Raw genomic sequence first — 18,938 nt, 5'->3', positions numbered from 1 at the left:
GAGTCCATTAATCATAAAACTAATCTGAAGAAAGCTTGGCTCGATATTAAAGGACTATCTGGCTCTTATACCCAAACTCCGGCAATCTCTCTAAGCAACTCAAATGGTCCCATAACTGACCCAAAAGAAATAGCCAACCGCTTTGCTTCATTTTGGTCCGATAGTTCTCATGACTCTAATTTTCACGAAACATTTGTAACTACCAAAAACCAATACTTAAGCAGCAACGATAACACCGGTTGCACCTTTTCCCAATACCTAGACTCCAAGATAGAACATATAGAATTAGAATCCACCCTCTCTACTCTGTCGGGCAAGACCCCTGGAGCCGATCGTATATCATATCCCATGTTACATCATCTTCCTCTCTGTCTGAAGATCAGACTTTTAAGACTCTATAATAATATCTTAAACCAGGGAATTTACCCCAGGCGTAGAAAAATGCAGTAATTATGCCCATCCCTAAACCTAATGCTACTCCAACAGAGGTCAGTGGGTTCAGACCGGTATCGCTACTTAGCTGTCTGGGAAAATTCTTTGAAAAGATTATATCAATGCGTATCTCCTCATGCCACAAAATTTAACTTAATAAGTCCACGACAAGTAGGCTTTAATGCAGGGCAGGGCACAAGCGATGCTCTTCTCTTTTTTGAAAACAACGCATCTACTACTCTTTCCAACAGAACTCACCTGTCAGCCCTGAGTATCGACTTCGAAAGAGCCTTCGACCGCGTTGGAGTTCACGTTGTGCTTCGTCAGTTTCAAAATTGGAATCTAGGCGTTAAGTTACTTAACTTGATTAAAGATTTTCTCACCAACCGCAAACTTGTTGCAAACGTCAACAACGCCTACTCTAATTACCATCCTTTGTATAATGGTATAGCTCAAGGGTCTCCACTGTCTGTTATCTGGCTCATAGCAGACTTCAATGAAGTCAGTATTGTAATTAACAAGTACACAAATGTTTCTCACATTTGCTACGCAGGTGATTTATTATTGTTTTCCAAAGTTAATGACTTAAATGCTGTAAAGAACGACTTCTTAGATATACTCTCAGACATAGCTCGTTGGGGCGAAGTCTCAGGTGCTAAAATCTCCATTAAGAAATGTAAAAACTTCCATATTTGTCGCAAACATAAATGTAATTATTTTAATTTAGTTCATAACGATATACCAATTGTCAATACAACTAGTCTTAAGTTTTTGGGTATAATTTTTGACAAAAAGCTAGCATTTAAAGAACATTGTTTAGACTTACGAAAGCAACCGGCTGTCAGACTAAGTATAATTAAATATTTATCATCAAAACATTATTTAATTAACCAATCTACTCTTATAAATGTAACCAAAGCTCTTTTACTGTCCAATTGATTGATTTTGGTCTCCCGATATATGGAAATTGTGCGAGAAGCAACATTAAGCTTCTGTATTCCCCATATCATACAGCCGTTAGCAGGAGCATACGCGCGTTTCCAAAATCTCCGATAAAATTCTTATTAGTTGATTAGTTATTGATGCATGTCTCATGAAACTCATTCCAAAGTTGTTTCTGTGCAACAAGAACACTTTATATGAAACAGTATTAACCGAACTTCAGCGGAAAAAAACGTCAAAACGGAAATCAACAATTGGACTTATCATCGACTTGGCTAAAGAACTTGGCATATACTCACCAGTAATCTCAGAAAAAGAAGACTTCCCGCCCTAGCACATAAACAAATCTTTTTTCATCTTGGAATTAGAAAAATTCAATAAAAGTGGCACTAGCCCAATAACCTATCAACGCTTATTTTCAGAGCTCACTAACCCTCTACTTGGCGAATGGAACATGATATTTTTTGATGGATCAAAAACTGAGACAAGTAAATCCTTCGCAGTCGTGGATTCTTCGGGAAACACTGTCTCAGCAGGCACCCTTCCCCATTTTGCCTCTGTTTACACAGCTGAAGCCACAGCAATCCTGAACGGGCTCATTTCTGTTGAAAACTCAAACCTTAAAACAATTATATGCACGGACAGCAGATCAACAATAGCGTCAATACTGAATATAAGAAATAAAACTTATGTTATTTCCCAAATTCGCAACAAACTGATCGGCAATAACAACAACATAAAATTAATGTGGGTACCAGGCCACGCAGGCATTAAAGGGAACGAAATAGCGGACGAACGAGCTAAATTGGCCGCCATAGAACCGCTTAAAACATTTAACAAGTTTTCGAAAAAAGACTTCAATAAATATGTATGTACTCAATTACCTGTATCAAAAACAATTGGTTACATGGGGATCTACACAGCACCAATACCCTATATTTAATCCAAACAGGCTAAAACCCTACTATCCATCTTACTGCCGATGCAATGATGTCAAAATGTTTGTTCGGCTACGGCTTGGGCACACGATTGCAAGCCACTCCTATATATTCAACAGAACTAACCGGCCAAACTACCAGCACTGCCCAACATCACCACTAACATCAATTCATCTTCTCGACAACTGCACACAATTTTCCACAGTAAGGAGCATTATTTTTGGGCCCAAATCCCATCATCACTATTAAAAAATATATGCTACGAAAATATTATAAAATTATCAGATTACTTAGCACAGACCGATTTAAAGAAACTTATTTAACTAATTTACTATAACTTTACCTAGTTTGCCTGTAATTAATTCATAATTAATTTTATAACAAATCAGAGAGCCGAAGGTCCTGGCAGCCAGTGCTCCTATTCTCGTGTTAAAATAATTATATTATTATACCACGTTTGTAAATAAATAAATAAAATAATAACGCCAAACCACATATCTGAAATACCAGATGTCTGGGAATAAATACTTAATGTAAAATTAAAAAAAAAAAAAAAAAATATTGTGAAGGCGAGCAGAAAACTTGAAAAACTAGTGATGCAGTTAAATTCCTCATACTCGAAATCGGGAGAAACCGTCTTTTCCGGACAAGTGTTTCTTTGTGACTATAACAGTGTAATTATGGAAACGAAATGGTTTAAAATTTGTTGTATCAAGCAAAAAGTAATCAGATGGTGTAAGGCCAGGACTATATGGTGGATGTGGCAAAACATCCCAACCAAGCTCCAATAATTTTTTCCGAATGGCCAAAGATGTGTGTGGCCTTGCATTGTCATGATGGAATCAATACCTTTTCGATTTGTCAATTCGGGCCGCTTCTCTCCAACTGCATTGTTTAATTTCGTTAGTTGTTCAATGTAGACATCAGAATTGGTCGTTCGGTTGGGTGGTAACAGTTTAAAGTAGCCAATTCCTTTGTAATCCCACCAAACTGATAACAAAACCTTTTTTTTATGAATGTCAGCTTTTGATGTTGCTTGAGTTGGTTCACCTGGCCTGCTTCACTTTTCCACTTAATATTCTTGTAAACAACTCATTTTTCATCGTCAGCTATCAATCGTTTTAAAAATGGATTTTTTTCATTAGGTTTCTTTAGCAAATGGCAGCTGTTAATGCGTTTCTTTCAAATAGTGAGGAAAGGTTGTATTGAGTTTTTGAACATAGCCAAGTTGTTTTAAGTGATTTTCGATGCATGTATGTATGTGATTCATGAAGCTTCTCTGCAATCTCACGTGTTATACTGTGACGATCCCATTCGATTATTGCTTTGATTAGGGCTTCATCAACTTCAACTGGACGACCAGAGCGTTTTTCATCTTTGAATGAAAAATCACCAGAACGAAAGTTGGCAAGCCAATTTTGACACTGCCGTTCCTTTAGGGCTTTAAACAGCACACAACTTTGTACCAGCCTACGATGCGGTTTTCCCTTTGCGCAAATAAAAAAGCAAAATATGACGAAAATGTTCCTTTTGATTTTCAAGTTTTCAACGAACGCCAAACTATGCTACCGATCAAAAAACTTTTTTTACTGATTGACAGCTGAATTGCCAACTATCAAATAATAAAATGTGTTTTACATTTGTACTACGTCTGCAAACCTAAAAATTCAGCTGAAGTCGTCTATGAGTGAAATCCGCAATTACTTAGTTGCCAACCCAATAGTTTTTCTTAAAAAGCTGTCGTACTAAAAACTTAAGCTTGTACTTAAATTATATATAATACATTTAAAACTACATATATATAAATTCAGGGATTGAAATTGCTCCGCTGCTTCCTTGTTTTCACTTTTACTCTCGCTACTACTCGCAACTTGAACAGATGAGTAGTGGAGCAGCTAGTGCAAAACGCGCGATCAATTGTTTTACTCCGCTCCAAGCTACGTTTCGTTACTGCTAGGAGCTCAGAGTACTTCAAAATTTTTTTCAGTATTCACTGTAGTTGGAGTAGTGGCAGAAAACATAGAATCGGCCGTAGTGCTATTTGCGAGATTATTCATGTGTACTCCAGCTTACGCTACTACTCTCACTACTTCCATAGCTTGAGCAGTGTTCGGTTTTGTTTTGTTAGATACATTTTGTATGCGTTTTTGCGAAGGTACACTGAAAACATAACTTACAAATTAGGTAGGACACCAGGTCAATATGGTGCTAATTCACGTTCTATGTCAAGTTATGGTTTATGGTTTCATGTTTTAGCAACAGTAATTAATGAGCTGCAGTCTGAAAATGACATCGCGGAAAAACTCGTTTAATGATTTTAACACGTTGAGTGCCACCGTACAATAAAAAAAATGGGGTTCGTCCGGCCACGATTTTTTTTTACATAATACAATAGAATATTTGAATTTTTGAATAGGCCATATGATGCCACATTGGTCTCATACCCATAGGCCAAGCAGCATAAACAATGCAATGGCTCTAGTATGGCGTGAATACACTACTACTAATAGCCTCTATGAAGCATCTGCATCAGCACAAACCGAAATCTCACACATTATACCGTGAGACCAAGTGTCACCACGAGGCCTGAAAGTCCCTTCGCACTGTGAGACCAACCTGGACTCACATGGCACTCAGCGTGTTAAGTATTTCGATTCCCTTGATGATGAAAATGTAAAGTGTAAAACGTGTCTCAAGACAATGAAAACTGGCCTACTATTCAATTTAAAATAACATTTAATACAAATACATAAACTAAGTATAGAGAATGAAGAAAATTACTCAACTGGTAGTGTAGGTGCTAGAACTGTTAGGCATCAAACTATTAAAGTTAAGATTAATAAAAAATAATTGCCTAGATCATATGTTGGTCGTATGACAGAATGTAGTATATTATTTAATGTTCATTAAAATTAGTTATAGCTGGAACAGACTATGAAACTTTGGAAAATATTTTACCCGTAACACTAATTTGCCCCATTTGGAAAGTCCAATTGAAAATTCATCATTAAAAATTGCAGAAAAATTTTTACATGACAGAATTACCCCAATACTTGACACGAAAAATATCATTCCAGATCATCAATTCGGTTTTCGAAAAAAACATTCAACTATCCAACAAATACATCGAGTTACGCAAAAGTAATTTCAGACATGAAAAATAAACGATACTGCATTGCTGTATTTTTGGACATCGCAAAAGCTTTTGACAAAGTTTGTCACAAAGGCCTCTTGCATAAAATTAGGACAATATTACCACTGGACTATTATTCCATTATCAAGAGCTACCTTACTGATCGATTCTTCTAAAGGGTGGTTAAATTTTAAGGGCCGATGTTGAATGTGAACCACACCTAAACGTCAACTACACCGTTGGACTTCTTTCTTTGGGGTTATTTGAAAGAAAAAGTGTACGTCGATAAGCCAGCAACAATTCAAGCGCTAAAGGATGCGATAATTCGGCACATTAACGGCATAGAACCTCAATTATGCCTCAGCGTCATCGAAAATTTGGACCATCGAATGCAGGGGTGCCGCCGATATTTTGTTTCATACGTAATTGAGTCATACCAATATTATCATAATAAAGAGAAATGATAATAATTTCCTAAAAAAAATTGTATTTTATTCAAAACCAGCACCGGCCCTTGAAACTTAACCACCCTTTACATTAAATACAATGACCAACACTCAGATATACATCCAATAACAGCAGAAGCCCCTCAAGGCAGCGTTCTAGGACCTGGCGCGCTAGGACCTCTTATTTACCTCTGACATACCACTCCCAGACGAAACTAATTCAACTATAGCAACATTTGCAGACGACACAATTTTATTGTCATCTGACAAAAACCTCTCAACCGCAACAACAAAGTTATAGATGCACACCAACAATGTAAAGAAGTGGTTTGACAAATGGAGTTTAAAAGTAAATGAGAACAAATCTGTACAAGTAATATTTATGACAAGAACAGAGGTTGCTGCCATGCCGATTAAGCTCAACAATAAAAATATACTAATTGAAGCATGTGCAAAATATCTTGGAATCTATCTGGATAATGAACTTGGAAAGGTCACATCAAAAATAAAATAAAACAAATAAAGGAAAAATTTCGACAATTGCATTGGCTAGTAGGTAAAAATTTTAAGCTCAGTATGTCCAACAAACTTTTGGTATACAACGCGGACATGAAACCAATCTGGACGTACGGACTTAAAGTGTGGGGAACTGCAAAAAGAACTCACATAAACAAATTACAACGACAACAATTAAAAATCTTACGTATAATAGCAATGTCTGACAGGTACACAAAAAAATAATGTCATACATACAACGTTCAATATATCATCAATCGACGAAGAAATAAAAACGATATCAACTAGATATTTTAACGAAATAAACCAGCACAAAAACAAAGAAGTCAAAACTTGAAAAAAGAACTTTACGACGTCTGAAGAGAAACCGACCAATTGACCTATTAAATTAAACATGAATTCTCGTAGGTATGCTAAAACAACTGTTCTGTGTAAAATGTAAGGTATGTATGCTATACTATGGCCTAGCCTATGTACGTACATACATATTTGTGTTCTGAACTTCCAGCAAAACAATGCTTATTAATATACACATATGCATCTACATACAACCGCACACACAGGCCACTCACTTTATTCCTGTAAATGCGTATGTCGTCCAAAGCTAAAATTCTATGCCTAGCGACTACAAGAACAAAATGCATTAATAGGCGCAGGCGTAGCGGCCATCATCCTAGTTGCCATAGCGCTGAACAGTCGCGGCGGCGCCGAACAGTTTCAACTATTGTACTGTGCAACAAAAACTCATCATCAAAAAATTGATTTATAAATTCGAGCTCATAGTTCTAAGAGCAAGTACTTTCATTCATAAAACGAGCCGCCCATATGCTAATTTTCTCGACAATTCGAAAATAGTCAATATTGGAATATTTCGCGTAGAATTATTTGCCAATATTCAATTTTTGTCAAGTCGAGTGCCCGCGGCTCCGTAAATATGTTTGCACCCATATATGTATGTAAATATATGTTTCTAAATGCTCGACAACCGCAGCTGCCTGTTCAAGGTTACTGTACATTAGGCCGGGTCGATTTGTGGGAAGGCAAAAAAATCGCCCATTGCTCTGTGAAAATCATATTCTAGGGATCAGAATAAGAAATTTTGCCGAAGGAACCATACCTCTAAAACGATTTCTGATGCCCCCCAAAATGGGTCGAACTTTTTAGTTTCTTTTCTATAACTCACATTCATTCATTTACATATGCTCTGACTAAATAAATTTCTTAAGAGAAAAAATAGATAATATTATAATATAAATAAATAAAAATAAAGAAAAAACATAGCCATTTAGCTGATTTTTTCATGTAAAGGCCAAAAATGGTGATATTTTGAAATTGGGGGACATCAGAATTCGTTTTAGAGGTATGGTTCCTTCGGCAAAGTTTCTAATTTTGATCCCTAGAATACGATTTTCATAGAGCAATGAGCGATTTTTAAATCGACCCGCCCTACTGTACATGCAATGCTGTGCCTATGAATGCGCGCTGGATTTCTTGAGAAATTTTACCGTATGTTTTGCTGTGGCGAGGCACATATGTACATACACACAACATATATACATATATCCGCATATATACATACATATATAAATTCACAAATTTAAATTTGCTTATGCCATCCTTCTGTGTGCCTGGTAATGAAGCATTTTCTATACATACATATATATACGTATATCTTTTTTCTTCTTCTTTTTGGTGTCGCTTTTTCGTTTCACTTTTTCTCAAATCACTCCCAACGATTCTAAAGAAGTTTTTACTTCAAAAATGATTAGAGGCTTTATTTATATTATGTACAGTATTGCATTTCATTATAATTTCTGCGCCTTAGTTTTTTTTATTTTTTGAACAAAAAAAGATACATAAAATTATCATTATATATATAAAAAAATATGCTTTAATAAAATACGAAAATATGTTTATTTGATTTGTTTTGATGTTATAGGCACCAATCTACAGAAAACCAAAAGTATTTTTATATATTTGGTGCAGGTAACAGCCGCACTAATTACCTCATTATTTGTAAAAACCAAGCATTTCCATAGATAGCCTGAATTTTTACAAATTTCAATCCTTTGTTTTTGTCGCATTAGCACTTGCCTACCTGCTAAAATTCGTGAAAATACAAAAAAGTTCAGAACCATTCAATCATCGGCAAGGGAAACCATACCAATACAAAAATCTTTTATCGACAGACGTGCTTTAAAGGAGGACCCTTTGTTTGAAGTAAATAAATATTAATCACATGGTGTATTCCTGAAAATATCGAGCATGGTTGCATCTACACACTGTTGCTGTTTTCTCAATATTTAAATAAAGCAATATTCAAATAAAATTCCGAAGTAGAAACATTTTTTTGTTAGTTTGCGTGTATACATACATATGTACATATATCTACATGTGATTTGACATAGAACGTGAATTAACACTATATGGCACATTATAGACATACATACATAATAAAATATAATTTGCCTCCGCAAAAACGCAGCTAAAATGTATTTAACAAAACAAAAACGAACACTGCTCAAGTAGCAGCTATGGGAGTAGTAGTAGCGCATCAGAAGTGAGAGTAGTAGCGCTAGCTGGAGTACACATAAATAATTTCGCAAGAAGCGCTACGGCCGATTCTAATGCTGAAAACAGTGACCGACGTACGCAATCCCTTACCGCAGCCCCTAACGAGCACAAAAACTTATTCCGTAGAGAGCAATTGCGTTCTTTTAGTTACATATTTACACAATACATCGGTTTGTGTATGTATGTGTTTGGTTCTGTCTACTATCTGTCTATCAATGTTGCCATTGATATTTTTCCTTACACACTTTTTCACACATCAGCGTTGTTAGTTACAATCTTTCATTGTTTAATAAACCAAAGCCAAAAACCAACAAATTCAAATAGTTAATTTATCTATAATTAACATTATTCAATAGTGTTTTTAAATTATTTTAATAAAAATTATAATTTTTCTAAGTTTATTTTGTAAATGATTTCGTTTGGCAACACCGTGTGGTGAGAGAGCAATCAGATGACAGGGTTCTACGGAATTTTTCAAAAATCGTGAAATAAAATCTACGATACGGAAGTAAGGAGTTTCTTATTTACATGGGGTTCTCATTAGTTTGATCGTAACAGCTGACGGGGGACTACGTTTACGTCGGTCACTGTTTTCAGGATAAGTTTTCTGCTACTACTTGAACTACAGAGAGTACTGAACATTTTTTTTTACACTGAGCTACTAGCAGTAACGAAACGTAACTTGGGGCGGAGTAAAACAATTGATCGCGCGTTTTAAGCTACGGCGACACGCTCGTGCATTTGCTGTCCAGCAGTTTATATGCATGACACTTTTTTTATTTTCATCATGCAAAAGCCGACAACAAGTATGTGTGACACGAAACAAGTACGTGTGTCACCCGACACGCACACATATAAGCTTCTGGACAGCAAATGCATGAGAGTGTGCCCGTAGCTTTACGCTAGCGGCTTCACTACTCATCTATTCAAGTTCGGATTAGTAACGAGAGCAGAGCAATGATTTCGGTAATATTGCTGCTACGAAGAGGTTAATACAAACCCTGTATAAATTATATTGTATTTATTTAGCTTACCTGGCTAAATCATTCCAGTAGTGTGTTAAATAAGAAGATGGGTGATTGTGAAAAAAACTTTTTTCAGTATATGACTTAGTAGTCTTGTCTCCAAAAAGTCCACATTGCTCCAGTACCTATAAATAGAAAAATAGTTCGGAACTCAATGAAAAAACGGGTTTAGACAAATGGTAATTATTACCAGAGCTTCTTTTTAATATAAAACACATTCTTTTTTTTAATTTTTTTTTGTATTAGCATTTCAAAACTATATTTTGTATTTGTAATGTAACAAGATATACATATAACAATGTTTCCAGTGCAACATTTTACGGAAATGCTCACCTAAAACTCCCGATAAGGCCGGATGCTTTTCAGCGTTAAAATTGGTTTTCTTTTTTAATTGTTTCTGACATTTTGTAGTCCATCCGATTCTGATCCACTACGACAGCCGCCGAAATAGTTGTTCCTTGTTTTTACAAGAAAGCAGTCGAGAATTGGAATACAATTTTCGCTTACGCTGTGTATTTGGATTGATGGCAGACCAAGGCTAATTTGTTATCAAACCCCACTATTAATTCTTTGCGCATTGTAGCGTAAGCGAAGTAATGCTGAAAACAGTGACCGACGTAAACGGAGTCCCCTGTCAGCTGTTACGATCAAACTAATGAGAACCCCATGTAAATAAGAAACTCCTTACTTCCGTATCGTAGATTTTATTTCACGATTTTTGAAAAATCTCGTAGAACCCTGTCATCTGATTGCTCTCTCACCACACAGTGTTGCCAAACGAAATCATTTACAAAATAAACTTAGAAAAATTATAATTTTTATTAAAGTAATTTAAAAACTCTGTTGAATAATGTTAATTATAGATATATGAACTATTTGAATTTGTTGGTTTTTGGCTTTGGTTTATTAAACAATGAAAGATTGTAACTAATAACGCGGATGTGTGAAAGTGTAAGCAAAAATATCAATGGCAACATTGTGTATATACAACCAAACTCCAAAACACACAAAAAACCGATGTATTGTGTAAATATGTAACTAAAAGAACGCAGTTGTTCCCCACGGGATGAGTTTTGGTCAGTTTTGTGGTAAGGGACTGCGTGCGTCGGTCACTGTTTTCAGCATAACAATGTTACACGATCAAAAATTAATTTCTAGGTTTAAGCTGAATATAATATACTATATTGACATCCGTTGTCATCAGTTTATTTTATTTAAATGAATCGCAAAACGGAAGATTAATTACAATAAACCTTGATATACAATTAGTAAAATCTTCTCACAAGAAAAAAACAATTATACAGCCTGACTCGATTTATTAAATTCAAACACAATTGATTACTGAATATTTAAAAAATCAAAATTCTAATTCTCAATCATTAAACAATTTTCCCACCATGTTTTCAGGAGAATTAATATGGGGAGTCACAAAGTTGGAAACGTGATTAAGTACTTATTTGAAGAATGGAATCATTTCAATTACATAGAACGTTAAAGATATTTTGTTTGTCGCAATAGATGGTTACTAAAATTCTCTAACTATTCTCGAGTAGGGAGTGATGTTATGCTGCGTTCATGATTAGTCCTAAATATATTACGATATTGAAAAAATAAAATATAACTTTGTAATTTCCGTTAGTCTATTTTAAAAGTACTATTATATTATAAATTTTGTTATTTCCGATATTAGACTGCTACATATATGCACGCATTGCATTTACTTAAAAGTTTATATACAGAATGGCCGTATTCACCTACAAACAACCACTATAGCTTTGCTGGCCGCATTTAATTCATAAGTTTAATTGTACTGATAATAAATAAAAAAATGAACGAAAAACTTAGGCCGGTATGGACTGTGACGGGAATTTTCAAAAATCGTGCGGCTGCATAGCTTTGAGGAAGATCTGCACATCTTTCAAGTTGTTTGTTTTGAGCAGGAGTTCGTCGGATTTCCGCGAGGTGACACCTGTATAATCGCGTGATATGGCTTTGACTCTTTTTTCAATTTGGAATACGTTAATACGATTTCGCTTGCTCTGTTGAGTTGATGACAGCGATGATGGTTAGAAAACGTATAGTCATCAGTTTGGTTTTATGGAAAGAAGAGAGAGTTTCTGAAATTTGGCGTGTCGAGATATTGGCCAGGATTCAAATCCTTCAACCTGATCGATCGACCCCGTTCTTATTTAGACGGACTAAAATTATCTGCTGGCTTATCCACTTGGTTTGTTTGTTTGTTGTTTCAAGATTTGTTGGAGAGTGTTACGCAAAAACAGGAAAACTAATACACTAATCGTAAGTCGCGGCGGGAGACAATGATACATACGCAGTAGTTGCTCAGATGAAACTGTGTATGTATTTTGATTTTGCAATTTGGTGGTTCGAATGCCAAATTAACTGATTACTATGCGCGAACTTCATTAATTTCAATCAGAATATAAACAAATCAGAACACTTTGACATCCATACAACCAAAAATAAAGCCACAAAAAAATCTGTTTGAATGATTTTATCGTCAGTATGTTTTGTCGCGAAACAGCAACATTTCCAAAATACTTTTACGACGTTTGTTCCAAATTTCAGACAACAACGTTAAAATTCCAAATAGAATACTAATTATGTGCAAATCTACATTTATTATAATATGTGCGACCTAGAACACTAATCGAAAAATGAAAAACCAAAGCACTAAATGCGCAGTATTACTTATACACATAGTACAATAGAAAAAGTCTGCGTTCACCTATGCAAATATTCTTTGCATTAGAAAAAGTTCAAAACAATAAATATTTCAGAAATTTTTTTTAACGAGTTTTATTTAGTTAACTTAAACGTAACTATCACACATATTTCACTACCAATAACAAAATCAAATTTAAAATGAGATCACATAAAATTAAAAAGGCCATTCAAACTAAACGGAAAAAGTTTGCGTTCACTTCAATAATAATAAAATAAAAGGCTTAAGATCATAGAAATGTTTTAAAATTTATAGCTAGTTGGATATCCACGCCTTTTTATGACTTCTAGAAGGCGTCTTTGCATTTATCCAACTAGTTTGGCTGTTATTTCTGGACTTATGGCTTCCCATTCCTCTTTAAGCGCGTTCTTAAGCATTTCCTTGCTAGTTATTGCACGCTCTCGTATTTTTTTTTCTAGAACGTCCCATAAGTGCTCAATGGGGTTAAGGTCAGGTGATTGTGGGGGTGTGCGAAGTTGTTTTGGAACATTATACAACAACCACAACCTAACAACCTCTGCTGTGTGTTTCGGGTCGTTGTCCTGTTGGAAAACAAATCTTTCACCGAGTCCCAGTTTGATTGCACTTTCTCTCAAATTCGTTTTTAAAATATCGAGATAATCATGTCTGTTCATTATCGACTCAATAAACTGTATATTTCCAACACCCGAACTAGTCATACACCTCCATATCATGGCACCTCCTCCCCCATGCTTTACCGTAGGTACCAGATTTTGCTTTCCAAGTGCCGTTCCGTTTTTCCTCCAAATAATTTTACGACCTTTTAACCCGAAAATGCAAAACTTGCTCTCATCTGAAAAAATCACACTATTCCAAAACTCAGGTGGCTTGTTTACGTATTCCTTGGCGAAAGCCATCCGCTTAAGTCGATTTACTCGCGATACGAAGGGTTTTTTTCGGGCCACTCTGCCGTGAAATCCGTAACGCAGCTCAAACTCCAAAAAATTTTGTGCATACCCTCTACGAATAATTTTCTTTGAAATAAGTGAAAAGAAATAACTGAGAGTTTTAAGATAAACACGTTAAATTATTTTAATACTTTATAACAGTGGGTGAACGCAGACTTTTTCTACCATGTGTATATCACATTTAGCCGTAGCCGAATCGATTGGTGCGCACTCCATTCGAGATTGCGTAGGTTCAAATCTTCATGCATGAACATCAAATAATAGAAACCGTTTTTTCTAATAGCGGTCGCCCCCCGGCAGGCAATCTTCCGAGCGTACTTCTGCCATGAAAAATCTCCTCATAAAAACCATTTGCCGTTCGGAGTCGGCTTAAAACTATAGGTCCCTCCGTTTTAACATTTACACAAGGCAGTAATGTCGACTAGACATTTCCGACCACCTTCATTTATTTCCCTCCAGGTTCTATAATTTTATTTTTTATTTCCCAGCAGGTTCTATAATTTACTTTCAAGTAAATTTAAATCACATTCACTGTGAGTTCGACCTTGAGTGTTTTGTATGTCATTTGCACTATTATTTGTCCACTCTTTTTGAAGAAACAAATTGTGTAAATTTTAAATTATATATGTACTAGCTGTTACCCGCGGCTTCGCTCGCGTTGAAGCCCTTAAATAAATATCAAAGATCATTACATTTCAATACGACTGAATCAATGTGATTTAGTATTTAAAAATTACTATATACAATGAGTTTCAAAAACTATTTTAAGTTTAATTACAACAACAAATGTTTAAATATACAATATAATATTTCACCTTAACAAAAATAAATAATTTTAAATTCTTATAATTCAAAAAGATATAATGGAGAGTATTAATCTAGGATATTTTTGTAGACTATATTATAAGTTTTTCCGTCTTTTGCAAATATGTGTAAGTTCCGGGCATTAGACACTGGCGAACATGCTACATATAGTTGACCGTGAGAGAAGCATGGCTTTTCTAAATGCACTCCCGCTACCTGCAATGTCTGCCCTTGTGCTTTGTTTATGGTAACAGCAAAGCTAAGCTTGACGGGAAACTGAACCCTTTTGAATTGGAATGGAGGTCAGTGGGAATAATTGGAATGCGAGGCATGATAACACTTTTTCCCTTACCCATACCTGTTAAAATAGTAGCACCAAGTATATTTTGCCCCAATTTTGTTATCCGAAGCCTTGTTCCATTACATAGCAGAGGAGCATTTAGATTTCGCATAAGCATCACTGGTACATTCAATTTTAATTGAATTTTATGTGACGGTATACCCGACAGTTCAAGAGAGTTTAAAAATTCCATAGGATATGAAGTACTAAGTTCCATATCCATAATTGTATCCATTGATAAATATTCCTTCATTTCTCCTTGCCCCTCTTTTAAAATGTCAGTGTTGATCGTAGAAACTACTTCATTTTTTGGCGTTAATATTGCTCTTGCGCACAACCACTGATCACAACTCAAATTTTGTTGCAATTCCGGAAAAACATGAGCGATGAGATCCACATCATTTTCTACTAAATTGCAAAATTCTCTTGATAGTGATATATAACCTTCTTTGTCAACGTCTAAACAACCATCACCAATTTTCAATAACATTTCTGCATAAAGTCCCGAGACCACGTCATTATGAAGATGAACTCTCATATTCGTTTTCAGGCTGAGTTTTTCAACTTTCGACCATAAGCATAATGATTTAATACATGCTTGAATTTCATCTGCTGGTGTCCCTCTCTGAATGACTGGGAGGGTTTGTCGGAAATCACCAGCCAATAAAACTATCATTCCTCCCATTATATCTGAACTATCTCGCAAGTCCTGGAGAGTCCGGTTTAAAGCTTCTATAGCCTTCTTGTGAGACATTGTACTTTCATCCCACACTAAAAGCTTACATTCTCGCAGCATCCTACCTCGCGAACTATTTTTACTGAAATTACAGATGTGTGGATCTTCCTGTTCATCACCCATAAAATAAATTTGCAAAAATGTATGCTAAGAATTTTCTTTCGGAAATAGTGATCCAATTTGATGATATATCTGCCCTTGTACAGTAAAAGTTGGTGAAAATCCGAGCATTCTTATCACTTTATCAACTCCAAAGGATGTCATTTGAAAGCAAGAGTTATACTTTCTTATTTTGCTTAAGAATTGTTTTGACTCATTGTAACATTTAACAATAAAGTTTTTAAAGGCTCTTCTGGTTCACCAAGTACTGGAAGTGAATCTTTACCACTGGAACAACACATTCCAGCAGTTTCATCTTTCCACTTGAAAGCATCGCAATACTGACATTTTTTATCCATTGTGCCAATAACAATTAAGGGATGATTATGATATTCAATTGAAGGATCATATTGAGATCCAGTACCATTAAATATAGACCACTCCTTACTTATAAAATTTCTACGGCGCATGCTCTGCATTTCTGTATTATGAATTCTTCTGACCTGCGATTGCTCGGGGGTTTCTATTGCTCTTTTAGCTGCCTGCAGCTCAGCTTGTCTTTCTGAGCGAACTTGTGCTTGAAAAGGCGTTTCAGTTGCTCTCAAAATCCTTTGTCGCTGTGATGTTGTTGTTTTCTCAGCTCTGCGTGAATCGAAGACTCTTGATTTCGTGCAACTTTTGCCGTACGGAGCCGCGACGAATTTTTGAATATATCAGATTTCCGTTTCCGAGGCATTTTTAAAGAAGAACAGAGTAAGAATTAAAATCAGTGGTAAGATTTAAAATAATCAAGTGACATCTAACCACAAAAATGACACCAAACCTCAAAAATCAAAACTTTATATATTTTATATAAAAATATAAAAATGAGAGAAGAAAACCAAATATCAGATCAATCTGTCATCAAGAAAAGGGTAAAATTCCAATTAATAAATTTGACCCAAACAAACAAATAAATAAGGGCAAGCTAAATACTCGTAAAATTGTTTAATAAAAAAACAATAAATATAGAAATTTTGAGATTTTTTGACAAACAATTTTTTTATCATTCAAAAAAAAAAATTTAATAAGAAGTATCCTATGTTACTTCTAAGACCTCCAAAAACATGTGTACAACGTTTCATAATAATCGGTTAAGTAGTTTTGGCGTGAAAGCGTAACAAACAAACTTACATTCACATTTGGTAAATTCCACCTAAAACGGGCCTATGCAGAAAAGAATCAATTTAGTTGTTTTTAGTTAAATTCAGTCAAATAATGTCTACCAGAGAATAATATATATGGGAAAATCAAAAATTATATTTTTGCCTTAAGTTTAATAAGTTTGGCAACACTGTGAACTTCGCCTATACTGAAAAGTGAGTTTACATTCTTTTTACGATGTGTCTTTATTTTACATTTTCTTGTTCTTCCTTTATGACTATTGACAAAACCCCGTTATATTTGAATATAATATGCTATTGCGTCCATTCTTTCAAAGTTTCGACATGGTAGGGGAGGGGGCCCAGTTGTGACGCGGGTTTTGAAAAAAATTAAAATTTTTTCCTCAGTTCCGCAAATTGAAAAATGAAGAAGTTTAACATTTAACTATTAACCAAACGCAACTTTTCTCCAAAGAAAGTATGTTTATTTGAGTTACTCAAAAAATTTTGGAACAAATTTTTTCAGGATAACTTTTTTTAGGACAAAAAAAAGTGGCCCAGTTGTGACGCACCTCAAGAAATTTACTGGAAATGAGAAAATATGAAAGGAATGTCACACCAATTGTTGTGATTTAATGATTTATTTATTTTGAAGGCTTTCAATGGCAAAAATAATGAAAAATACAAAAGAAAATGTCCTTCAATGGCCATAAATGACAACGATTTTTATTCATCATCGTCATCTAAATATTCCTAGTCGTCGTCCACGTCACTTTCGCAGTGTTTGCAAGTGAAATAACTTGCCTGCATGTTGGCGCACTTCAAATGAACTGAACGCTTGCATACGTTGCAATTGATCGAGTTGGCAGCGGTCAATTTCAGCGGCAACAGCTTTAAGCAAATGATGATATGATCGTAGTGCAAAAAAAAGGTGCGTCATAACTGGGCCACCCGCTGAGTCACAACCGGGTCACGATGCTATTTTGTGTATGACAAGCAAGTTTTTTATAGACACCACATAATCACATAAATCCATATAGAATCACAAAATATACGGCAAATACAATATTTTGATGCATTACACTCGCCTTTTCACTGTTAATTTCACAAAATTTTGGTACTTTGAAAAAAATCAAAATAACTTTTTCGCACGATTTTCAACACGATGTTTGGTGCGTGTATACACAATGCGACTACTAACGTTGGTGTCTGCACAAAAACTGCTGAACGTCAAACGAACATGATTGGCAGGGCTCAAACTGTCATTTTCATACCGCATGTCAAAAATATTTAGCTGCGTCACAACTGGGCCTGCGTCACAACTGGGCCCCCTCCCCTACATTGTAAAATAAAATTTTTATCGATTTTTTAAAACTTTAAAATTTTCGGTCACACCCGTCCCACTAAAAATTGAAAAAGTTCAATTAAATTGGTACTGTACATTATAATCACTTGATACTTTGCAATGATAACAAAGTATGCGTAGTAAATAGTTTGGTGACATTTTACTAATTTTTTATTCGCGTTTTGGCAATTCAGTAATATAAAATACTTGGTCACACCCGTCACATAAACGCGAAGTGCTTGTTTTTTTAATTGATTCGAAAACCAGAAAGCGAGAACAAAGGAAAAAACTTAAAAAATAAAGAAAAATATGAACTGCAAATCTATAATGCCCTCAGTTCAAAAACGATACCTCAACATGACTGTGGGCGAGTGCTATAGTTTATTTAAGGAAGAAAATCCAACAATTAAAATTGGTAAATCTCAATTTTATAATTATCGGCCGCTAAATGTGTGCCTAGTGGCGGAAACTCCCCTCAATATGTGCCTTTGCATCTATCATGAAAACATTAAGTTTATGACAGATGTTCCTCATACAACTTTTTTCACTATACCGGAGAGTCCTTCAAAAGTTTTGTATGTATGAGAAACGAATGCCTCTATTGTGATAATATACCTATATGATCTGGTACCATTAAACTACAATGAAAATATGATAGTGTCGTGGAAGTATTGGACAAGTCAAGAAGGGCGTTTCCATATAATTGCTAAGGAAGCAGCTGTAGGAGAATTCTTGAAGCTTTTTCAATGAAATCTAGATCAATTTAAAACACATTGGTAAGTCAACAATATGCA

The 18,938-nt window shown here is 35.1% G+C and overlaps 1 protein-coding gene across 2 annotated transcripts in view; it reads right to left on the bottom strand.

Moving 5' to 3' along the window:
* The window catches only part of LOC129241075 (uncharacterized), a 61,917-nt gene that overhangs the window by 37,764 nt on the left and 5,215 nt on the right, over nt 1–18,938 (bottom strand). For both annotated transcript variants that reach the window (XM_054877227.1, XM_054877228.1), the window contains exon 2: nt 10,016–10,131. In XM_054877227.1, the coding sequence (XP_054733202.1) occupies nt 10,016–10,131 (116 nt within the window). The remainder of the gene's footprint in view (nt 1–10,015; nt 10,132–18,938) is intronic.

This window comes from Anastrepha obliqua, chromosome 3 (genome assembly GCF_027943255.1).
Source record: "Anastrepha obliqua isolate idAnaObli1 chromosome 3, idAnaObli1_1.0, whole genome shotgun sequence".
Classification (NCBI taxonomy): Eukaryota; Metazoa; Arthropoda; class Insecta; order Diptera; family Tephritidae; genus Anastrepha; species Anastrepha obliqua.
This window is presented reverse-complemented; position numbering and strand designations above follow the sequence as displayed.